This window comes from Hesperophylax consimilis, chromosome 17 (genome assembly GCF_061612785.1).
Source record: "Hesperophylax consimilis isolate HC1 chromosome 17, BYU_Hcon_1.0, whole genome shotgun sequence".
Taxonomy (NCBI): Eukaryota; Metazoa; Arthropoda; class Insecta; order Trichoptera; family Limnephilidae; genus Hesperophylax; species Hesperophylax consimilis.
In genome coordinates, this window is record NC_142852.1 from 20,811,976 (window position 1) to 20,836,627 (window position 24,652).

Genomic DNA, 24,652 nt, shown 5'->3' on the forward strand with positions numbered 1-24,652 from the left:
AAATTCACCAAAGACTGAAAGTGGCAAAAGAAATACAGGCTATGAGGGTGTACACGTATACAATCTCCTTCCCGATAGCTTGAAAACAGTAATAGAATTAATATATTTAAGAAAACCGTTTGATTTTAAAATTAGTGAACAAAATTGAAATGTACTTATATAAAATGTGTACTTAAGTTAATAAAGCGAAATATGTATATTTCTTAACTTAATAAATAAAATAAAACTTATTCTAATGAACAAGTAAAACAGAGATATTGGAACAAATGGCACACATAAAAATTAAATTGAATTTTCCTCGTCTTCAGATTCCAACTGCAATGAATAGTTATGGGAAGTCGATGGTACTGGATCTGTTGGTCTAGAAATAGAAAGAAAAGTGTATTATTAGAGATTTCATTCATTATACTTTCATCGTTCCTCTGCCAGTTCCATGCCTCACTGCTATATATATATATATATTAGAGTAGATACCAGCTTTCCATTGTAGGCTGCTAGCCTCGCTTCATGAACTTTTAATTATCGTGTTTCTCGTGCCTCTCTTGAGACATACTCAATCATTCAAGTGACATCATAATAATATGAAATATGTAATGTACTGTAATACCTCAATATCTGTTGTCGGAGTATGTCAACCCTTTCTTCTTGTGCTGCAGTGTACCTCTGAAACGATAGATAATAATTCATTAATTTACCGATGAGACCATTTTTTTACATCGACGTATTTTCGTTTTACATTGTATATGATGACATTAATTTATGAGACGATGTATGAATGTGAAAGAGGCAAGAAGTGTGTGCCAAGACCGAGTTGATTGGCGGTACATCCTTTATACTGGTACTGCCTACCCCTGCGGGAAACGGCGTGATGGTTAATTAGTAAGTTAATGAGGATAAGAAGGCCGCCGCTGAACTTTGAAAGGTTGCCACTGAACTCTGAAATTATAAATAACAATTCATAAATTTTACTTAATTTGAAATTACTTGGGAGTGATTCAAAAAGAAATATGTAGGAAATACCTCAAAAACATCTGTAAATCTGTTGGCGACTGCCACAAGCTCTTTAAAGATGTTGTTGCTGGCTTCTTGAGCTTTTGCCATACGACAGCCGACATCTGGCGTAGCAGCTAGCTTCCTCTTCTTGGCTGGGTTGGGTTGACTTCTCAGCCCAGTTTCCATCCCTACACTGGGCTGAGGCGTGAAGAGCTGCTGATCGGAGTACTATAAAACACAAATAATTGGCATTGATGATGAACGATAACTTCCATTTTGACAGCAAATATATATTATATTAACATTCTAAGACATTAGTGACCTCAATATCCAGCACAAGTTGTTCTGGTCCCTCTCCTATGCAGCTTTCGGGAACTCCACTGCCCTCAGAACTGGCTCTGCCAATGATACTAATCACTTTTTGAGTGATGTCACTTAATACCGGTATGGTAACAGTGTTTCCAGTTCTGAGAGCAGCTCGCTTGGCATCGGCGTTTTTTGCCCGCGACTTGCACTTTAAATCACGCCATGTCTGAAAAGAACAAAAATAATATCAGCTTAAAAGTGTTTTACGGACTTATATTAAGTGTCTTCATGATAGATTAGATTAGAAGTCCGGCATTTTCGTAAAAAAAAGCCAGTTTGTTCAGGTAAGTTAAAATACTCACTGTTTTCCACTGCTCGGCTGACGAATTGACGAATGACGAAGCATTCTGAATGTCTACAAGCACATCTTTATTGATAATCCCATATAAACAAGATAAATAAATAACTTACATTGATTCATTTGACTTCGACATCATAATAAGTTGATTTTTGTAGATAATACGTAAAGCCGTTGGTAACCGTTGAAGTTTGACGTTTGACGTTTGAGAAGCGATCCATAGACAACTGCTTCAGTATTGCCAGCGTATATCGATTTCTTATTTATTGCGTTATCAATATTGATATAGTTACCGATAGCTTTTACATGCTAGGGGGTATTGATATAAACTCGTCGGAAGTTACGTCTGTCGATCCGATATTGTAAAGTTATCGAATTTTCTGTGCTTGACCCCCTGAGGGCTAAAGTAAGCGATATTATTTTTGAATATATTCACGTGAAAAATGCTAAGGTGTCTTAAACAATGGGAATTGGGGACATTTATTTCAATATTGCCAAGACATAATGAGATATCAAGATGGCCGTGGATAATTTTATTCAAACATATTAGGTCAGTCAATTGCCTTCTTATTTTAAGTGTATTAATCTTAAAGTATTCACGACGAGCGTCGTATGATCTAAGATGATCATTTAGTCCACATTTGAAAGATAATAACATTGCCCACTCTCCGATAAAACGACTTCACACCATGGGAAATCATTACTTGGGTGATGTTGACATATTCAATACCAACTTGGCAAGTTTTGTGGATCATTTAATACATTTATTTCAACAATACTCCTAAACACATCATGTAAACCTACAAATAGCTGTAATTTTCTGTTTTTGTTTCTTGTGTTTGTATGACTTGTTGCATAGATTTTATCAAATGTAATTTTATTCTTATTTTTTATGTTTCAAAATATCTGTCAAATTAAAACTATACTACCAACCATGTAAAGGCCCTCTGGGCGTTAAATAAATAAATAAATAAAAATAATTGTCTAAGCATTTTTTTAACTGATTCTAAAATGTTTTCATACTTGCAATAATGTTGAGTCTAAATAGTGCTTCCATATTGAAGTTTACTTCTTATTGAGGCATAGGAAAGGGTTAGAATTGATAGAGGATCTTTAAAAGGTTTTAAATCCCATCATTTTAAGTGATTTGGACTTATTTGGACTTAAGAGTAATTCCTTAATCGCTTATAGAAGACACTTTTTTGAAAATAATCTTATTAATAACATAGGAAAAATTCTTTATAATATCATACTTCGAATAAGATGGTAGTTCTTATTCGAAGTATGATACAGTTAAAAGTGACCGAGGGGGATAGGGTCCCATTAGCTCAGTGGTAGAGCGGTGACCGGCAAGACATGGGTCCTGGGTTCGAGTCCTAGATGTGACCGTATCCTTTTCTGATTTTTCTGTTTCAGATTTTCGTTTAGAAATCGCTAATATTGTCTTCAATAATTCAATATTACAATTTGAGGTTTTACTCAATAAAGTTATTCCTAAAAATAAAGATGAAAAATATTTAGAGAATATATTTGCTATGTGTTCTCCATTATCAAGATGCATTACTTTAGGAATGCAATTGGTTTTTCGTAATGATTTTGAGTATGACCAGAATACCTTTTATCATGCAGACCACTTTCAACAGAGTTAATGTATGATTTATAACATTCACTTTTCTTAAATTAGAGAATTCTCTATAATCTGATGCATTATTATTTTTTTTTTTAACCTAAAGTCTAACCTTGTTTTTTTCTAAAGAAGAGCAAACAATTTCTGATTAAACCAGACAGGATATTGATTTTTTGATTCAATAACATTTTTTATAAAATTTTCCTCAATTATTTCCTACAATTTTTCATAAAACAAGAGAACCATGATATTCACATTTTTATTTTTAAAAGTGTTATCCAATTTACCGACAATAGATCTTGTTGACATTTATTATAGTTTCCTTTCCTGAAGTTATACTTTGAATCATTTTTGTTATTTTCTAAGAAATTATTTTTATTTTGTTTTTCCTTAATTTCAAATGAAGAGTGATAATGATCCGATTTTGTTAAGCCTGATGAGGTGTGTATATCTATGTTAACTTTATCAGACAAAATAAGGTCTAATAATTTTTTATTTCTATTGAGTACATAGTTGAATTGATACAAATTACAAATTGATAAAAGGTTGACAAGACTCTGTGCTTTCTGGCTTTAATAATTAGAAGGAGAAAGGACATTATTTTTAAACGAAGTTTCAGGTAACCATTTAATTTCTAGCAAATTGAAATCACCTATAATAATAAACTGTGAATTGGAATTTGAATGCCTTAAATATAGATCCTGTAATTTAACGATCTGACTGCAATAATTATCAACAGTTACATTAGGAGGAATGTAGACGACACAAATAAAAATTAACGAGTTGGAATGAGTATTGGACTTGATCACGAGCCACAAATCTTCATTGTCACTTTCCCACTCAGTTTTTCTAGAAACAAGATTTTTTTTAGAAACGGCGGCTAGAACTCCACCATCTTCTTTAGACACAGATTTGGTGGACTCTCGATCTCTTCTAAATACTATGTATCTGTCATCAAACAATTCTTCACTGAATACTGTTGAGTTCAACCATGTTTCGGTAAAACAAATGATGTCATAGTTATTAATTAAGATTTCATTATGTACACTGACAGCCTTTGTTCGAATACCCCTCACGTTTTGATAAAATATATTGAATGCACCAAGAGTAAGTAACCCGTCATCTTTTTCTGTGTGATTAGACGCCATAGTCGGTCATGCAAACTTGCATATCAATCGTGGCTTTTTGTGCAGGGCAGACTCTATCTCCCGTGGCATGGCTTGCTGGTTTCTTGAAGCGAGTGCAGGTCGCACAGATGGCACTTTGTGAATTCTTGGGGCAATCCATTAAATCATGTCCGGTCCGAGCGCAGTGGCGACAAGTTTGTAATTCTTGTGTGCAGAATTTTCTGGTATGGCCGTACTGGTGGCACTTGAAAAATCGTGTGGCTCCTATGTAATCGCGGGCGCGGCAGACATTTAACCCAAGGAAGCATAAGTTGCTTTCTATTACTAATACCTTTCTTGCTTCTGGATGACACGTAATTATCATATTCATAGAGCTGGAATCTTTTTTGGCGAATAGGGATACTCTCCTCATAGTAAGTATGTGATCTTCTTTGGAGAGGTTGCATTTCCCATTTAAATTATTGTCGAATATTTTTTCAAATAGTGCAGAATCACTCGTGGGTTCACCTTTCGGTACATCATATACTACTATTTTAGGGAGTTTAACCATTGGGTTTCTCATTTTGATCCCTTTGGCGATCAATTTTGTTTTCACCTTTTTGATATTCTCCGCCCCTCCGCAATCGGTTGTTTGTATTGCAATTCCTGCGCCCTTTATTTTTTGGGTCCTTACCAACTGAAATGCATCTGTTTTTGGGTTTAGAATTGAGGTAAGGTTCATCTGGAGTTCCTCAGATGTCTTCCCTTCTGGTATATTCGGGTAAAATAGAATGGTTGGTCTTAAGGAAGGGAGTTCTCTCTCATAACCATACATTGAGATCGATTTCGAGGAAGAAACTACTGACTTAAATGCAGATGCACCAGCAGTTAATCCTGCATGAGTATTTCTATTAGGATTTTGCTCAAATGTGGGAATGTTTGATAGATTGGCTGTTTTTTTCTATGAGCTTGTCCAATTTTCGTTTAATTCCCTTTTGGACCTGTGAGAAAGTTTGAGCAGTATTATCCATCGAATTAATAATCACCATTTTCTTAATGTTTTCAAGAGCACTGTTGATGGCAGATCGATGCTTTTTGTTAATCATGTTTTTTCCCTCATTCATTATTTGCTTGATGCTGTCTATCATATACTATATAATTTGCTTGATAGTATAGGGTCCAGAACATTCATAACATTAGAATGGTTTGTCTCCATTTCAGTTTCAATCCAAACATTAATGGGGGTTAAAATAACTTCAGTTTGGTTTGTGGGACTTGATGCAGACCTGACACTTGAAAGGTTTTCCATCTCCTGCGCATTGTGGACACTTAATTGGTTTGCTGATTCGGACAGGCGCTCACCATGGAGGCTCCTAAAAGGAGACTCCGATCGTATGTGAATAAAACGAGGCAGCGAGTTCTTCATGTTCGTGCACGCTAGCTCGGCTCGGAGATTCTCTAGTTCCTGTAGCTGTGCTATAATATGTTGAGATTGTAGTATGATTGATATTTTAGCTGAATCATCCTCAGACTCAGAGGAGCACATGATGAATTATTTTTTCCCGTGACAGTAAATACCGTCACACACTTCAAAGAATATCCATAAACTGAAACTTTGTTGTTTAGAATTTGTGTATGGTTTACTGAGTTTTACAGATTTTCTATGGTTAAGTTCACATGACCTTCAGTAGTCACCAATCTAAACCGTTTTTGGTATCTGTGATTTTACGTCAAGGACCAGCACTTACCATTTCCGTTTTTCGACAGCTATATAAAAGGTTGGCAAAACTTTTATACCGCTATCGGAAAACGTTGTGACTCCTCAAATCCTCAATGGTATAAAAAAAATTAATGAAAAGCACAATAATTACACGACATAATAATAATTTGTGCACGTCCCGCACGATCCTGCCGAGAAGTTAATTATTTTAGACGTTTAATAAGTAAAAGGAAACACATCGACCGGCTAGAGACAATTGAATAATTTTTATGAAAAACAAATATTTAATACAATATTCCGTCAAAATAGCGCCTACTAAAAAAGCTTAAGGCGATGCACTGCGTAGCAATGCAAATTCTTGTTTTTTGGTTTGAAAATTTCTTCACTTAAAAATGTTTTTGATGCTTTAATTGAATACAGTATTTTTTAGATAAGTTTTTTAGAAGCCTAGAAAAAATAATGTGTCAGGCCAATAAAAACTGCTTTAAAGATCAAAATCTCCAACTTACGAACCCATTTTCGGTTTCGGTTTTACTGTATAATGTAGCAATTTAAGTTCTTTATAAAATTATCGTAAAACAATTTAATATTTGTGCCTGTCTATTTATCAAAAAAGACGGATGGTGTTAAACGGAAATTTAAACCTTATCGCCATCTGCATAAGGGGTGTTATTGTTAACGGCTTGATTCGAAATGTTACGCGTCGTAGTGCATCGCCTTAAACTATTGATAAAAGTATTATTATTATTTTATTTAACCAAACCTAAGATAACCCAACCTCTAATAACCCATCGTAACCTAACCTTTCCAAACCTATAATCTCCTCACCTAACCTTAACCCAACTTTTTCTAACGTAACCTAACATGACCGTTCCTAACCTAACCTTACCTAAACTTACTTAACCTAACCTATAGGTTCTCATTTAGGCCCATTATTATTTAATGTGTATATATACGACATTCACAAATGTTATTTACATGCTAATTACCTAGCATATGCAGATGATAAAAATAGACTTAGTTATTAAATCAATCAATGACTGCATTAAACTTCAAAAGGACCTCAATCGTTTTTTTGTCTATTGCGAATTAAACAAACTTGTTATTAACATCGCGAAATGCAATAAGTTAACATTTAAACGTAATAAAAATAAAATATCCTTTGTACACACACTAAACGGCACACACTTCAATGAAGTAAAATATATCAGGGACCTTGGGGTAACACTGGATGTTAAATTCAACTATTTCCAACACACTGATGACATCATTAACAAAGCCAATAAAATGCTGGGATTTATAATTCGCATAGCAAAACCCTTTCACAACATAAACACTGTATATTCCCTTTACACCTCATAAATTCGCCCGCCCTGGAACATTGTACACCGATCTGGACTCATTTATATCAAGCCCATATCGAAAGAAGTGAAAGAATTAACAAAAAAAATAATTTAAACAAATAAATTATAAACTAAACTTACACTTCTCAAATTATACCGAATCCATTATATTTCATAATTTTAACTCACGACATCTAATTTTTGATCAAATCTTATTGTTTGAAATCCTAAATAATGGTCTGGACTCACCAGAACTTACCATTTTAATAAATCTTCATATTCCGTCTAGATCAACCCGACAATCTGATTTATTGTATCTACCCTCGTGTAGAACAAACATTCGAAAAAATTTCCCAATTCCTCGTATATGTGCACAATTTAATACAAAATTTTACAGCATTGACATTTTTTTAAAAAACGTAAAGAAATATCGATATAAAGTAATGCGTACGGCCGATTATTAATATGGGAGTATGGAATGTATCGGGAGCATCTCCAATCCTCTTCCTTTTTTCATCTTTCTCTCCCCTTCATTTAACACCAAATTAATTTTAAGATATTAAAACTTCATTTCCAATGAACTTTAGCATAATAAACTTTTGTGGCTTGACTTTAGTTAAATTGTATATTTATATCTATCATTGTATATTATGTAAAAGCTGTTTGTTTCTTACAAAATAAATAATAACTCAACCTGACCTTACCTAACTTATACTAATCTAAACTAACCGAACCCAACTAAACCTAACCTAATCTAACCAAACCTATCAAATCTAACCTTAAAAGCCCGTTTATAATTGGAATAAGCGGTAAGAATAAGCCGTAAAGTCCTAGGCCGTAGAAGTTGGAATATAGGAAACCTGTGTATCCGTTTATAATAGATGGCAATAATCTCTTATTTTTTTTCCATAACCGAAAATATGGTCCAACTTTATCTTTTACGGTTACGGATTACAGAAAGCTGAGATATATACCGAGATTTAGGTATTTTCAATTGATACTCTATGGTATCTACTATTTGACAAGAGTGGTTTATTTATGTATTTGACAATCGAACAATAATTTTGTGATCAAGTATTTACGCGGAGTTAATAGATTCTTCCTTTTATGATTAATGGGACGCACACTCCAACGTAGTTCTTTCCTTATTTATTTCGTCAACTGTGTGTCTCCGATTGCAGCGTATGCTAGCCCCAGAATTGACAAAAACATTCCACATGCAACAATATCTGATGTATCCATCGTTTCAATATTTATTTATATAAAACAATATTACTTTTATAAGATTGAGGAATAATATACTCTCGGTTGACAGTTGACATAGACAAGTGACAGCGGCATAGTCACTTCTATGGACGTATTCTATTCCTATTTAAATTATAAACGACGATCTAAAATATTAACCTATTTTATCCTTTCTTAGTATTTGCATACAGTTACTGGTAAAAATTCTAGCCACTGGTTTCAGGAATACCAACAAAAGAAAATATCATCAACAGAAATTATTCCGGCTGTTTTCCCATACAACGAAAGCGAATGATCATTTCACGTAACTAAAAAATTTAATTTTGGCTAAAACACTCCTTTGGGGGTGAAAAGCTATTAAATTTAAAAAATATATAATATATTTTCCCAAATGCAGTCAATTTCCCTTTAAAGTAATTAAGGTAAATCAAAATGTTTTATTTAAAAATATTTCGTATTATCTGCGGCCAGAGATTCAGAATAATTACATAAATTCGCATTTGATTTAAATAATCATTTACAAAATGTATGTATTTCCGATATTCTTTTGAAAGCGGATAAGGTAATACCGGTTTATATTTAGAGAAAGATATTATTATGTGTTATTTATTGAGTTATCCCACGATTTATGGCGATTCTCTCAATTTTCAGTTATTTGTGAAAAATTCAAATAAGTATTCAAATTATTTATAGAAAAAAAAATTAAATAATTATAAATATTCTACTGGAAGTTATCATGTTATTGCTTTGAATCCTTTCCAGTTACTTACCTTCCAATTTATACTCATGTGTTCAATTTAGTTGTAGGTATACATTTAATATATTGCTATTATTGCTATTGTGTAGTGCTTTTATTTATTGCTGCTGTGTTGAAATTTTACAATACATTATGTTTTGAATTTTAGCTGGTTATTATTTATTTACGTGATATACTCATTTTTGAGTATATCAGTAAAATGTAATTTTTTGAAATTTAGCTGATTATTATTTATTTATTTATTTAGACGCCGTAAAAGGCTTTTACAATATACATGATTTATGTTTACAGTGGTTCACAGGAGCGAAACAGTATTATGTTAAACAGAATAATTACTGAGAAATTATGTTGAAGATTAAACAAAAATAACATCTGGTATACATAGGTACATCAGCATTTTTATTTTCAATCCGTACAGTAGTTTAGTATTGAGGTTATTGTTACCTTCAATATTGAATTTGGTTGAATTTGCTGAGAACTAAGAGTTAGCTCTATTGAATCAGGGCTGTCAGTAAGACATCTCATAAAAATTTTGGAAAAATTATAGTTTTGAATTAATTAAGTATATAAAATTATTAGATAACACTCTTCTGTCTGATATCTGATGTAAGTGCATAGTTTAGGTTCTGTGATAACTTATGAATAGAATGGTATTATGCCTAATAACATTGATAATTACGACAGAGGTATGTTATTATAGCCTTCTTATAACTATATTCCGTGCAGTTGAACACATCTACTACTTCTGAGAAAGCATTGCCAACTGCATGCAATCTAGGTATAAGCGAGTTACTAAATGACGCAGTCCTGATATTGTTATTGAAATTAAAAAGAATTTTGGATCGAGTGGTTCTAGTGGGTATATGGAAGGTAATTAGGTTTAATATATCAGGGCTGTCTATAATACCATTGACAATTTTAAAAATAAAAGTCAAATCGGAAATAAGTCTTCTATCTGAGAGTTTAAGTAGGTTTAATTCTTTCATCAGGTGATTGTAATTTATTGATTCTATAGGTAGACCGAGTTTATAGTTAATGTATCTTAGGAATTTATGCTGAATTTTTTCAATAGAATCGGAGTGGATTTTAAAGTAAGGACACCAAATAGGAGAATTATATTCGATTTGACTTCGAACAAGTGAGGAATATAAGATTTTTAGTGTTGAAATATTTTTAAAGTCTCTGCCATTTCGGAGAATGAAGCCGAGCATTTTTAATCCTTTGTTGGTGACTGTTTCTACATGTGAAAGAAAGTTAAATTTTGAATCGAAAATAATGCCGAGATCGTTAATTTCACTCACAGAGGCGAGAGAAACATTGTTAATTTTGTATTGATAGTTAATGGGTTGTTTTGTTCTGAAAAATCTTATAATATGGCATTTACTAATATTGAGATAAAGTTTGTTAGTTTTGCACCAATCTTGAAGTTTATTTAAATTTATTTGAATGTGAATACAGTCATTTATTGTTTTTATAATTTTAAATAGTTTAAGGTCATCGGCAAAAAGTAGCACTTCAACATTTTTATCAAATACAGTAACAATATCGTTTATGAAAAGGAGAAACAGTATTGGGCCTAAATGTGACCCTTGAGGTACACCGCTAGTAGCTATGAATTTGTGTGAAAGGTTAGAATTATTTTTTACTTGAAGATTTCTATTTGTTAAGTAGCTATTTAACCATTCCAATAGTTTACCCTCAATTCCGATTTGACTAAGTTTATAGAGAATAATTTTGTGGTTAACTTTGTCAAACGCTTTTACAAAGTCTGTATATATTGAATCGACTTGGGTTTTGTTTTCGAGTGAACATGCTATAAAATTTTCATATAAGGAGAGATTTGTTAGTGTGGATCTGCCTGGCATAAATCCATGTTGGTTAGTTACAATGATGTTGTTAATATGTATGGAGATTTTATCGAGGATAAGTTTTTCAAACAGTTTGGGGATAGTTGAGAGCATGCAAATGGGTCGGTAATTAGTGACATCATGAATATCGCCTTTTTTAAATACAGGTGTTAGATAGCAATTTTTCCATAGGTCGGGGAAGCAGCCAGAATTTAATGATTGGTTAAATATATGACATAGTGGATTGGCTATTATTGATGCACAGTTAATTAGAAAGGCAGGACTAATTTTGTCAGGACCCGCATTTTTCTTTAAGTCGAGTGTTTTTATTTTGCGTATAACATCAAGAACATTTATATGTAAAGCGGGAATGTGGACCGATTCCTTTGGATGAAAGGGTGGAAGTTGAACATTTGGGATATCATTATCGTAAACATTTTTGAAGTAGTCGGCAAACAAATTAACGATGTCATTAGTATCACTACTACTTTTCCCTTCGAAATACATGTATGTTGGTAGGCTAGGTTTGTTTTTTCTTAGTGAGTTTACATGTGTAAAAAAGTTTTTGGTATTTGAAGGAATAGACTTTTCTGTGTTGAGTATGTATGTTTGATATAATTTTTTGGAGAGCTTTTTACAGTCAGTTCTATATTTATGAAATATTTTGTAGTCTGAGATAGAGTTGCTCTCTTTGAAATTTTTGTGCCAGATTTTTTTGTTAATTATTAAGTGTTTTAAGTCATTATTAAACCATTTGGGGAACTTTGATGGTTTGAATTGAATTAAGGGAACATATTTTTCAATAGCCGTGTTGATGATGGAGTAAAAAGATTCAAGATTTTGGTTAACATTTGTGTTTTTGTCTAAAAAGGACCAGTCTGTACTTTCTAAGTATTTTGTTATCAATGTATAATTTGCCCTTGCAAAATTGTATGAATATTTAGGAACACTATTAGAGTAAATGTTTAGGAAGTTGTTAGTAATGGTGATGTTTAAGGGAGGATGGTGGGAATCTTCGGGAAGAAGGGGGTCTATGGATTTACATAATTCTACTGAAGGATCGCTACTAAATGCAAGATCTAGTAAATGGTGATTAGAATTGTATACGTTATTAATTTGTTTAAGACCTAGGAAATTTGACATATTTATAATTTCACGAGCATTAGCAGATGTATTAAAATGAGTTGTTGAGTTATCACTATGGGTAATCCAGTCTATATTGGGAGTATTGTAGTCGCCGATTAGCAGCATTCTAGCTTCCGGATATTTGAGCTTGAGGGCCTCTACATCTTGAATGTGGTTTACGTAAATTTGTGTAATTGATCCGGGAGGAATATAAACACATCCAAGAATGATGAGTATATCAGTTTAAAATTTTAATTTATTTGTGTTCCTAGATCTGTTATTATTTTTTAATTATTATTTACAATTTTGTATATTTTTTAAAATTTCTCAGGCCACGGGTACAGAACCCTTAGTTTTTTGTTTTAATATTCTTTATTATTATTATAATTTTAAGTGAAAAACTGTTATTGGATTTTATCTTTATTATTTAGTTTATTCTTATATATGTAAATAATCTGTTGATTTTCCCAAATAAATAAAATAAAATAAAACATGGAAAGTTGCATATGGAACATGAAAAAGGTTTTTCTTAACGATGCGTCAGCATATGTGTCTTCAATTTTTTGTTTGAAGAACATGTATAGTTGCACTTGGAACATGAAAAAGGTTCTTCTCCACTGTGATTTAGCATGTGGCGCGTCAGATTGCTCTTTTGAGTACATGAATAGTTGCATATGGAACATGAAAAAGGTTTTTTTCCACTGTGGGTCAGCATATGGCTCCTTAGATGGCTCTTTCGTAAACATGAATAGTTGCATTCGGGACACGGGAAAGGTTTTTCTCCACTGTGGGTCAGCATATGGCTCCTTAGATCGCTCTTTCGTAAACATGAATAGTTGCACTCGGGACATGAGAAAGGTTTTTCTCCACTGTGGATCAGCATATGTTTCCGTAGATTACTCTTTTGAGAACATGAAAAGTTGCATATGGAACATGAAAAAGGTTTTTCTCCACTGTGGGTCAGCATATGGCTCCTTAGATCGCGCTTTCGTAAACATGAATAGTTGCACTCGGGACATGAGAAAGGTTTTTCACCACTGTGGGTCAGCATATGGTTCCTTAGATTGCTCTTTTGAGAACATGAAAAGTTGCATATGGAACATGAAAAAGGTTTTTCTCCACTGTGGGTCAGCATATGGCTCTTTAGATCGCTCTTTCGTAAACATGAATAGTTGCACTCGGGACATGAGAAAGGTTTTTCACCACTGTGGGTCAGCATATGGCTCTTTAGATCGCTCTTTCGTAAACATAAATAGTTGCACTCGGGACATGAGAAAGGTTTTTCACCACTGTGGGTCAGCATATGGTTCCTTAGATTGCTCTTTAGAGAACATGAATAGTTGCACTCGGTACATGAAAAAGGTTTTTCTCCACTGTGGGTCATCATATGGCTCCTTAGATTGCTCTTTTGAGAACATGTATAGTTGCACTCGGAACATGAAAAAGGTTTTTCTCCACCGTGGGTCAGCATATGGCGCCTTAGATTGCTCTTATCAGAACATGAAAAGTTGCATATAGAACATGAAAAAGGTTTTTCTCCACTGTGGGTCAGCATATGGCTCCTTAGAGTGCTTTTTCGAGAACATGAATAGTTGCACTCGGAACATGAAAAAGGTTTTTCTCCACTGTGAGTTAGCATGTGGAGCATCAGATATCCCTTTAGAGAACATGAATAGTTGCACTCGGAGCATAAAAATGGTTTATCCTTACGGTGAGTCAATATATGGTCCTTCAAATGGCTCTTACGAGAACATGAATAGTTGCACTCGGTAGATATAAAAGGTTTTTCTCCACTGTGAGTCGGCGTGTGGCTCGTCAGATGGCTCTTTTGAGAACAGAAAAATAATGGTTTTTCCACAGGATGCGTCTTTAGATCTGTCGACAAATTAGGAAAAAAAATACGTATATAGGAAGCTAAACAAGTCTTATAACCTACGTACAGCGTAAATAGGCTAAGAAAATTCGTTAAACATACGTAAATAAAAATGGTGACGGGATAAATCAACACACTGACGATTTAACACACATTTTAAAAGTGATATAAGCTAACCTTTCCTTATCTGTGGTGTGTATTTACTACACATTGCTTCTAATAACTTTAATAACTCTATAAACCTAATAAATTCTGGGTTTAGATTTTAGGTATTCCTCCGTTATACATTTATGCTCTGAATTAAAAAATAATATTTTTTATACTTTTCAAATTCAATTAAAAATCAGAGATTTTTTTTTTAAATCGGGAACAAATACACCAAAACAAACAACCGTGTGATACCAATACCCGAAGAGTGTGCGAACAAATGACACGCTGTTGATGTCCCGCTTTAATTCGCTATGCGGGAACATGAGACATCCACGAGTCTGCAGTTGTATTTTGATTTATTCCATCGATACCTACGACCGCACAGCTGTGTTTGTGCCAGCCGCTAGCCAGTCGGCCGCGAACCGTTGTTAGATGTGGACCCCTCGCACGTTTCTTTAGCATCTGCCGATGGTTTTTTCATGTTTTCAGCAATTAAATTACAATTATTATCACTTTTGATATAAAACATAATAAACATAATCGATAAGCTATGAATATTAATATTTTTCCGATACTAAATCACTTATTTTGAGATGTGTATTCACTACACAGCACCGGAACGCGTGGATTTTTTTAGCACAGTAAAGGTTCATCGTTTCTAATGACTTTATATCACTTTTAAAATGTGTGATAAATCGTCAGTGTGTTGATTTATCATGGAACCGAAAATGCTTGTACTAAGCGAAACCGGTAATTTTAAGAAAATCAAATAAATAACTTGTTTTTCAAAACAAGCAGCTGGAATTATTAAAACTTACAAAGAAACGTGGTTTGATCTGCAGTCTGGGAAATGCTTTCAATGCGTTCTTAGTAGTTTTTTTTAACATCGCGAAGGCCACGGAACTTTATTATCCTTCATCTTCTCGGGGTACAAGATCCGCCTTGATGGTTAACGCCTTTTTTACAGGTTGCACATTTATGCAACCTATAAAATATACGTAAATTGCTAAACCATACCGGAGAGAACAGAGTGATACCAGATAACATAAGCACTTTGAATTCATAAAAACGTAAAAAATTGGAGAGCACGAATTTTTTGACGTGTTCTCAATAATCGGTTTTACCTGCTGTGTGGGTAATTCTTTCGAAACGTTCTAAGCATTCCTTTTTTATATCCGGCAGGTCAATGTCGATCTCCACGTAAGGATATCCCCCTTCATCTTCTCGGGGTCCAAGATCCGCCTTGATGGTAACTGTCTCCAAACTAATGCTACCTGGATAAACAAAACAACAATACTTATATCGATAATTGATGTACATCAACACGTATTTGTGTTAGTAGAAAGATTTAAATAAAATAAAAACATGAAACAGAACAAGATCGAGACAAATAAAAAGATAAATGTCACTGAATTCAGGATTAAGAACACGATTTGAAGACTTGATTATACTAAAGACGTATCCCCCAGGACGACAATAGATCATCGACCGGTCAGTGGTTGAGTGGGCATAGCGCTTGGGTCTCACCCGAGCGTCGCGTGTTCGATTCCTCGGCTGGCTAAGTCCTCCATCACAACACAAGCAACATTTTCGGCTTTCTGTGGTGGTAGTAGGAGATTTTCAAACATTGTTGGGTTATTCGTAACCTGGGAATGTTTGTCTTTCTTTTAAAAAAAAAAAAAAAAAGATCCTGGGTTTCTAGTTGTGACCTTTATCCTTTTAATTATTCATCTTATTCTGCCTACTGATATATGGGTTTTCCAATAAGAGGTGTTATTTTGAATATTAATTAAGGAATTAATGATTTCTTTATGGCTGGAATTGGATGGTATTGATCTGGACAACGTTAACTTTCAATAAGACAGCGCTACGTGCCACACAAGCCACGAAACCATTGATCTTTTACGGGAAAAGTTTCCGGACCGTGTTATCTCTCGAAGAGGTGATCACAATTGGCCACCGAGATCTTGTGATTTCACACCTTGCGACTTCTTCCTTTGGGGCCACGTGAAAGAGGTCTACGCCAACAGCCCAGCGTCGATTCAAGACTTCAAAGATCGAATTCGTGAGGCTATCGAGGACATAAGGCAGTCACTTTGCGATTTGGTTATGGAAAATTTCATGAAAAGGATATGGTCCTGTGGGCGTGGTCGTGGTGGTCATTTGACTAATGTTATTTTTTGCTATTAACGGCATACCTTCCTCTTTATAATGAAATAAACTTTCGATCATTTGTATTAAAAAAATGGCATTTTTCTTGAATAACAAAATAACACCTCTTATTGGTAGTATATTGATAATTATAACCTCCAAAATAGGTGAATATAAAAATAGGTTCCTGAAAATATTTACCATTGAAGATACCATTCAATGTATCTACTAAGAAGCGGGTATTTGCATAACACACCTAAGAATTTATTTAAAAAAAAAAAATAAGTAATACGAAGATGTCCGCTTCAGGGACTGATTCTTCAAAAAAGAAAAATCATTTGTTCTTAACCATCTTCAGTACGGAGTGTGTTTGTTTTTAGTGAATGGAATGATGTGTTCTTCCATGAATATATGTGTATTTTTTAATATATGTATAATAAAGCATGTTACTTAAACAATGTCACAAATTGAGGTGAAACTTGAGGAACAAGCTTAGTCCAGTCGGAACAATTCATAACGGTCGTGATTTTAGAACATCCGAATTTTATGTCCTACATTCTTAGCTTATGAAATGAGACTTACTGGCAGACGGAATACACTTCGCATATTGCAAACATTCCTTCTTTACATTTGGGAGGTCGACATCTATATCCGTATACGGTATTTCACCGTCTTCTTCCTGGGGCCCTGGTTCCGTCTTGATGGAAACATTTTCTGGATTAAGTAGATCCATGGCGCTGCTGTGGTAGCGATAGCTTCAAGCTCAAACAAATATATCTGAAAAGAAACAGTGGTAATGGAAATCTTTAAATAAATTGGGGAAACAGTTTTTTTTGTTTCTGATATCTCAAACATATTTCTTGACAGTGTTCAATATTAGAATTTGTTACCGTTGGATTAAGTGGCAACAAATAAAAGTAAGGATGGGTATTTTTTTTATCTAGAAATAAAAATAAAAATTTAAGAATACTACAATGTATTACCACAAAAAAGACATAATAAATAATAAATTAACTAGCATCCTACTATGAAATCTGTCAGGCAAAGGGCTTGCATAGGTAAAATGAAGGTGTGATACCAGTTCGTTCTTGATGCGAAGTAGTAGATTCCGGCTCTTCACAGCAACTGTCCCAGTTAATAATTTATCAAAAAAAAATAATGTCGTAGTCCAATGCAAAACAGCCTCACGCTGCTGGTCTCCAAAAGGGTCACTCTTAACCAATCAGGATCGGCAGATGCCATCCGATTCCACCAATCAAATGGTTAATGCTCCATATGCAAAGCTGATGCTCACAAAATTTTTCGAATGTGTTCGTAGAACCTCAGCCAAGAGGAATGCCCGCTGATCTGGGCTGGTGATCAAAGAATGGCCACTGCTTCCAATGCAAATCACAGATTTTATCTCCCTCAGGTTTGGCAACTCTCCATGTCAAAATTGCAAGGCTGTCAATTTGACCAATAGCAAAATGACAATGTATAGGTGCTTAAAGGTCCCACAATCCAAGACCATAGATGCGATGTAAGTAAAGTGATGCACACATCTTATTACAAATCTTACGTATAACAAATAAATCCTTCAGCTGGTCATTTACCAAAGAAACATTTTCCTTGGTGGTTATATGGGCAACTGAAGTGTTTAATTAAGGACATGCAAATATATATTTAAGTATAGTACGATTTTCAGTTTTGAATAAGTATTACGAACAAGATGACAGATTCAATCGACTCAGATAATGCACCTCTACATTCCATAGATATTCTTGAATGCAGACGCGTAGCGTTATTCATTATCGATACTCTGTTTTTTAAATCATGGCAATCCGTATACTAGTGATGGAAATAACTCGATTTTTGTAAAATCTCGCGCGTTTACGTGAAAAGACGTACTAATGTCTTGACCGCTATTATCATATTTACGTCTTTTGACATTCTAATGTTCCGAGTGGTTATATACTTTTATGATATAATTTTACTTTGTTAGTTATTACATATCTTTTAAAGGTTCCTAAATTACTTGTGAATATGTCAATATCATTAAAATTCTTATTAAATATACTACAGGCTCTGAATATAAACGCATTTCGTCTGATATTAGTAGAACATTTATGGAGATGAAAAAGTGATTTTTCTCTAGTTCTAACGCATCGAAATGAAAAAATAAAAATAAAATAAATAAACATAAACAATTCATGTTCTCGAAAGATCCATCAAAGGAGCCATATGCTCACCCACAGTGGAGAAAAACCTTTTTCATGTACCGAGTGCAACTATTCATGTTCTCGAAAGAGCAATCTAAGGAAACATATTCTGGCCCACAGTGGAGAAAAACCTTTTTCATGTACCGAGTGCAACTATTCATGTTCTCGAAAGAACAATCTAAGGAAACATATTCTGACCCACAGTGGAGAAAAACCTTTTTCACGTACTGAGTGCAACCATTCATGTTCTCGAAAGAGTAATCTAAGGAAACATATTCATTTTTCATGTTTCATATGCAACTTTTCATTTTCTCGAAAGAAATATCTGACGCCCCATATGCACTATTCCGAGTCCTGCTATTCATGTTCTCGAAATAGTAGTTTGACACAACATATGCTAACTCACAAAAGGGATTAACTTTTTTCGTGTTCCGAGTGCAACTTTTCTCGAAACGGTAATTTGATGAGACATATGCTGACTCACAGTGTAGAAAAACCATTTTCATGTTCCATGTTCAACTATTCATATTGTAAAAAAAAAACGTTTGAAGGGTCATATGCTGACTCACCATGAAACAGGCAGTCGCTTAGTATGGTGATTTCATGTATCATATATTATATAAATCAATTTTACAATGTTTTATCATGTATTTTATGAATAAGATGAACAAGAGAAAATAACCTTTTTTCATGTTACGAGTGCCACACATTGATTTATTCGGGAAAAACCTTCCTCGTGTTCCAACTGCAACACTTCATTTTCTATAAACGGTCGACTTAAAATTCACTGCTGTTCTCACGGTTGAACCTGGTTCGTGTGTTTATAGATATATATTCATGTTAGATATTTAGATATTGTATGTTTAGATATTTAGATATTGTATGTTTAGATATTTAGATATTGTATGTTTATATATTAATATATGTTCAATATATATATTCGGGCATTTCTGTTAAAGTGTGGGAGGGTTGTTGACACTGTCGCGTTTCGTATGTTTTTGTCTAGTTTTTTTGAGTCCGCTGTATTAGATTCGAATACACATGTTTGAAATATACTTGTGAATGCATTTCTATATTTAAATAAATAATTATATTTATACACACATTTATATATATATATGTGTGCATATAAATATGTGTATGTGTGTGTAATCTATCTTTACGCATATCTCTTTCTACTTTCCATTTAGGTCCAATTTCCGTTTATTTTTAATTCATATTTATTTTTAAAACATAAAAACTCCGACGGTAAACACTACCTTTGGATAAAGACACCATAAATACCACGCTATTAAAGCATTCAACGGTCTTCCACTTGAAACAAAAATTGAGGAAAACCTTCCTCATGTTCCAACTGCAACACTTCATTTTCTATAAACGGTCGACTTAAAATTCACTGCTGTTCTCACGGTTGAACCTGGTTCGTGTGTTTATAGATATATATTCATGTTAGATATTTAGATATTGTATGTTTAGATATTTAGATATTGTATGTTTAGATATTTAGATATTGTATGTTTATATATTAATATATGTTCAATATATATATTCGGGCATTTCTGTTAAAGTGTGGGAGGGTTGTTGACACTGTCGCGTTTCGTATGTTTTTGTCTAGTTTTTTTGAGTCCGCTGTATTAGATTCGAATACACATGTTTGAAATATACTTGTGAATGCATTTCTATATTTATATAAATAATTATATTTATACACACATTTATATATATATATGTGTGCATATAAATATGTGTATGTGTGTGTAATCTATCTTTACGCATATCTCTTTCTACTTTCCATTTAGGTCCAATTTCCGTTTATTTTTAATTCATATTTATTTTTAAAACAAAAAAACTCCGACGGTAAACACTACCTTTGGATAAAGACACCATAAATACCACGCTATTAAAGCATTCAACGGTCTTCCACTTGAAACAAAAATTGAGGAAAATAAAAATAAATTCAAACACAAAATAAAAAAATGGATTAAAGAACAAAAAAGACAATATTTCCAAAATTCTATAACATAAGAGAATAAAACATATACACGCAACACAAAAAAACGTATAAGGCAAGCGGCACGCACAAGCACATAGATCATTGTAAGTGCCGATTTCCATTCTCTTCTAATGTTTTTATTTTGGTGTGAGAATTGGATTTTGATTTCTAATCTTTATTTTTGGTGTAAATTTATCTTTTTTTTTTTTTATTTGTTTTTGGGGTATTATGCCGTGTTGCGCTAACTCCTTCTTTAGCCAACGTTTCGGACAGCATTGCAGTGTCCATCATCAGGGCAGATGTCTTATTTGAGGTTGTGTTAAAATGTGAGCTTAAGTATGAGGTTGTGATACCGTGTTGCCAGACTCCAACCCTCTGAGCTAACATTAACGTATCATTTTTTATTTTTTTATTTATTTTTTATTTAAAGTGGTTTTCTCCGTTTAGCTCTGGTGTAGCCGTCAATTACCGGATACCAAGAACTATTAAGCTTAGCTCCATCGTCTCTATTAATGTTTACGGGATTTTTATGAATTTCAATGGCCTCCGTAATCAGCCGTGCTCTATAAGTTTTCGGTCTCCCTAGGATTTCAGGAACAAATCCAAAGTAATGCCCGGTGTCAATCAAATGCTCGGCAATTGCCGATTTGTCAGGGTGGCCGAGTTTACAAGCTCTGAAGTGTTCTGAAATTCTTTTGGAGATAGTCCGCTCTGTCTGGCCTACATAGACCTTGTCACATCCGGAACAGCTGAGTTTATACACTCCATCTGTTTCCAGAGGAAACTTAGTCTTTGCAGACCTCAGTAAGTCCCGTATCTTTGTTGTTGTTCCGAAGACAGTCTTGATATTTTCCTTTCTCAAAAGCCTGGCAATTTTGTCTGTCACATTGTGCACATAAGGCAGGAAGGCACAACCTTTCGACTCTTGTTCAACTCTGTCTTCGTTTGGTGCAGATTTGGCTCTTATGATTTGCCTTGTCTGACTTGCTGGGTAGTCGTTACGCTCCAGTGCATCGGTCAGCTTCGTAAGTTCCGCTCCGATTTTATGTTCTTCGCATATTCTGGTCGCTCGGGTCACCAATGTATGGATAAGTTCTCTCTTCTGCGCTGGGTGGTGGTGCGAATCAGCGTGTAAGTACCGATTTGTTTGGGTTGGTTTCCTATGCCCTAGGCTACCATCGTGTTTCCGCATCACCTCCACATCTAGAAAGGGCAGGATTTTATCTTCGTTTTCCAGTTCCATTGTGAATTTAATTTTGCTGTGGAGAGAATTAAGATGGTCCAGGAATTCGTTTAGTTTCTCCGTTCCATGAGGCCAAATGGCGAAGACATCGTCGACGTAGCGCCACCATACTTTAGGGACAGCCGAAGCTGTGTCGAGTGACACTTCTTCAAACTTCTCCATAAAAAAGTTGGCTAGTACTGGCGATAACGGACTGCCCATCGCAACTCCCTCCAATTGCTCAAATAGTTCACCCTGAAACGCAAAGTATCCCGTTTTGAGGCAGTGTTCAAAAAGTTTGCAAATGTCTTCCTCATATATCTCCCTGAGCATTGTCATGGAGTCTTCTAGAGGCACATTTGTGAAAAGTTACACGACGTCAAAGCTGACCAGAATATCTCCTTCCTCAGTCTTAACTTTCTTGAGCTTACTTATCAGATCTGTTGAATCCTTAATCCACGATTCAGTTTTACCAGTTTGCATCTGCAGTAATCTTGAGAGGTATTGGGAAAGTTTGTATGTAGGAGCGCCAATAGCGCTGACAATCGGTCTCATTGGGATTGATTAATCCCAATGAGACCGATTGTCAGCCTCAAATAAGACATCTGCCCTGATGATGGACACTGCAATGCTGTCCGAAACGTTGGCTAAAGAAGGAGTTAGCGCAGCACGGCATAATACCCCAAAAACAAATAACAAAAATACTTTTGGCCGTGAAAATCTTAAATCATATTTAAATTTATCTTTATTTAAATGTTGTTTTTTGTTTAAATGTATAAATTCGTATATTTTCAAATGGGGGCCTCAGCACGGGTGAACAACCCAGTGAGGCCAACGTTGCTGAATTGAAATGTAAAGTAGGTACTGTAGAGTAATGTATCAATAAAAAAATAAATAAAATATGTTTACACTAGACTTTATACAAAATAACTATGTTCCATTGGTCACCATGAAACGGGCAGCCGCCAAATGTGGTGATTTAATATGAAAAAAATATATAAATTTTTCGATTGCATTTATTCATGTTAACACGTTTTTCTTTTGACCTAAATGTTCATTTGAAAACAGCGAATAAAATATATATAAATAAAATATATAATAATACGAAATAAAATGAGATAAAAAGTATTTGGCATTCTCAAAATATAAAAATATTACCATTTGTTATTTCGGCTACTGGCATTATAACTATTTCTCCCATTAAAAATTTAGGCGTATTAGATCTATCATAAAATTTATATAAAAATATGCAAAAGTCGGTCATTTTAAATACATGTAGGATAACGAAAGATTTTTTTAATATGTATGTTGAGGGATCAGTAGGATTTATAGGTCCTGTTAGGAGTTCTACCGAGCCGAACCCTCTGATATGAAAATTTCTGGAGTCGGTGAATTATTTTCCCATTTGATCTCTGGTGAGTTGACGTGTTATTGTTCTTGTATTTATTTTGCTTATATAATGCACTTGCAAAATGTTGATTGACTAATCGTTGACAATTAATAATTTATAATCATTTGTGGAAGGGTTTAGTTTTTCCTATGGGGACGATTTAACCCGGACAAAAAATCGGAAGCACAAATTTACAAGAACCTACGTTTTTTCCCATTGAACACTTTTTCGTAGAATTCAATGTGAAGGAAGTAATATAAAGCAATTAAATCTATGGAAGATTGTGAACTCTTAAAAAAAGACTTAACGCTTTATGTGCTTGGTGTGTTGCCAACAAAATGGAACTGAATATAGCTAAGTTCAAAGTTATGACAACAAACTAACGTTCAACCAACACATTCAATACATTTAATTAAATCAAATAAATTACTCGGTTTTAATAAGAATTATAATAGCCTAATAATTCTATTAAATTCGTTAATACGCAGTGTTTTTGAGTATGGATTAACAGTCTGGAATCCACACTATATTACACAGGTATCTAGACGTGAATCTGTCCAAAGAAAATTTACTCGGATTTTGTCTTATCAATCAAGTGTCTACAATTCACTAGTACAAGACGATTACGAACAAAGACATATTTCAAATTTGGGAGTCTAGTTAAAAGACGAAACATCAATGACCTCGTAATGCTTTACAAAATTGTGAAAAATCAAGTAGATTGTAACTTAATATATCAAATGAAGTTAAACGCCGGCCGAAATATTTTGGATTGAAATTTTCTGTAATTTTATTTTTTTGTAATATTAAACTTTGTTTAAAAAATACTGATATTGTTGTGTTTGCTTCTGTGAATGTGCAAATGTGATTACTGCAGACGCATAAGTATTTACATGTTCAGTTATTTTATACTTCCCACAATAATGTACTTTAAATATCCTGTTTGGGCTTCAAGAAAAATTTAAAGAAAAATTTAAATAAAAATATTTAAAAAACAATTGGTCCAGTTCACAAAGACGAATTCTGAGGAAAATTAATTCTTACATCCTAACATTCCTGAGAAGCAGAATAATTTATCAAATATATATTGTCGAGAAGATAAGCATTACTACAATTCAATTGTACAAAATAACGAAATGCAAATGCTTGGTGATCATGTCAACCAGCCTACTTTTTTTGTTAATGATTTAATCAATCAGTCTACTCCATTTACTGATGGTTTGGTAAACCAGCCTTCTTCATTTGATA

The 24,652-nt window shown here is 33.9% G+C and overlaps 1 protein-coding gene across 1 annotated transcript; it reads right to left on the reverse strand.

Moving 5' to 3' along the window:
* Positions 1-239: 239 nt before the first annotated feature.
* On the reverse strand, positions 240-17,334 carry LOC149416191 (uncharacterized). The gene is made up of 7 exons (XM_089641907.1): positions 17,184-17,334; positions 15,575-15,724; positions 1,662-1,714; positions 1,316-1,525; positions 1,021-1,221; positions 608-663; positions 240-361 (listed from the first exon to the last, which is right to left on the reverse strand). Exons 1-7 carry the CDS (start codon positions 17,332-17,334, stop codon positions 283-285), a joined length of 900 nt encoding a protein of 299 aa, XP_089498033.1. The 3' UTR covers positions 240-282.
* Positions 17,335-24,652: the final 7,318 nt, after the last annotated feature.

What these genes read in the sequence shown, in the direction of transcription:
- LOC149416191 (XM_089641907.1), bottom strand. Translation starts at nt 17,334, where the DNA reads ATGGATCTACTTAATCCAGAAAATGTTTCCATCAAGACGGAACCAGGG. An exon ending in AAGAATTACCCACACAGCAG is followed by an intron (nt 1,715 to 15,574) that starts GTAAAACCGATT and finishes ATGTGCTTGTAG; the next exon opens with ACATTCAGAATGCTTCGTCA. An exon ending in AACTTGTGCTGGATATTGAG is followed by an intron (nt 1,222 to 1,315) that starts GTCACTAATGTC and finishes TGTGTTTTATAG; the next exon opens with TACTCCGATCAGCAGCTCTT.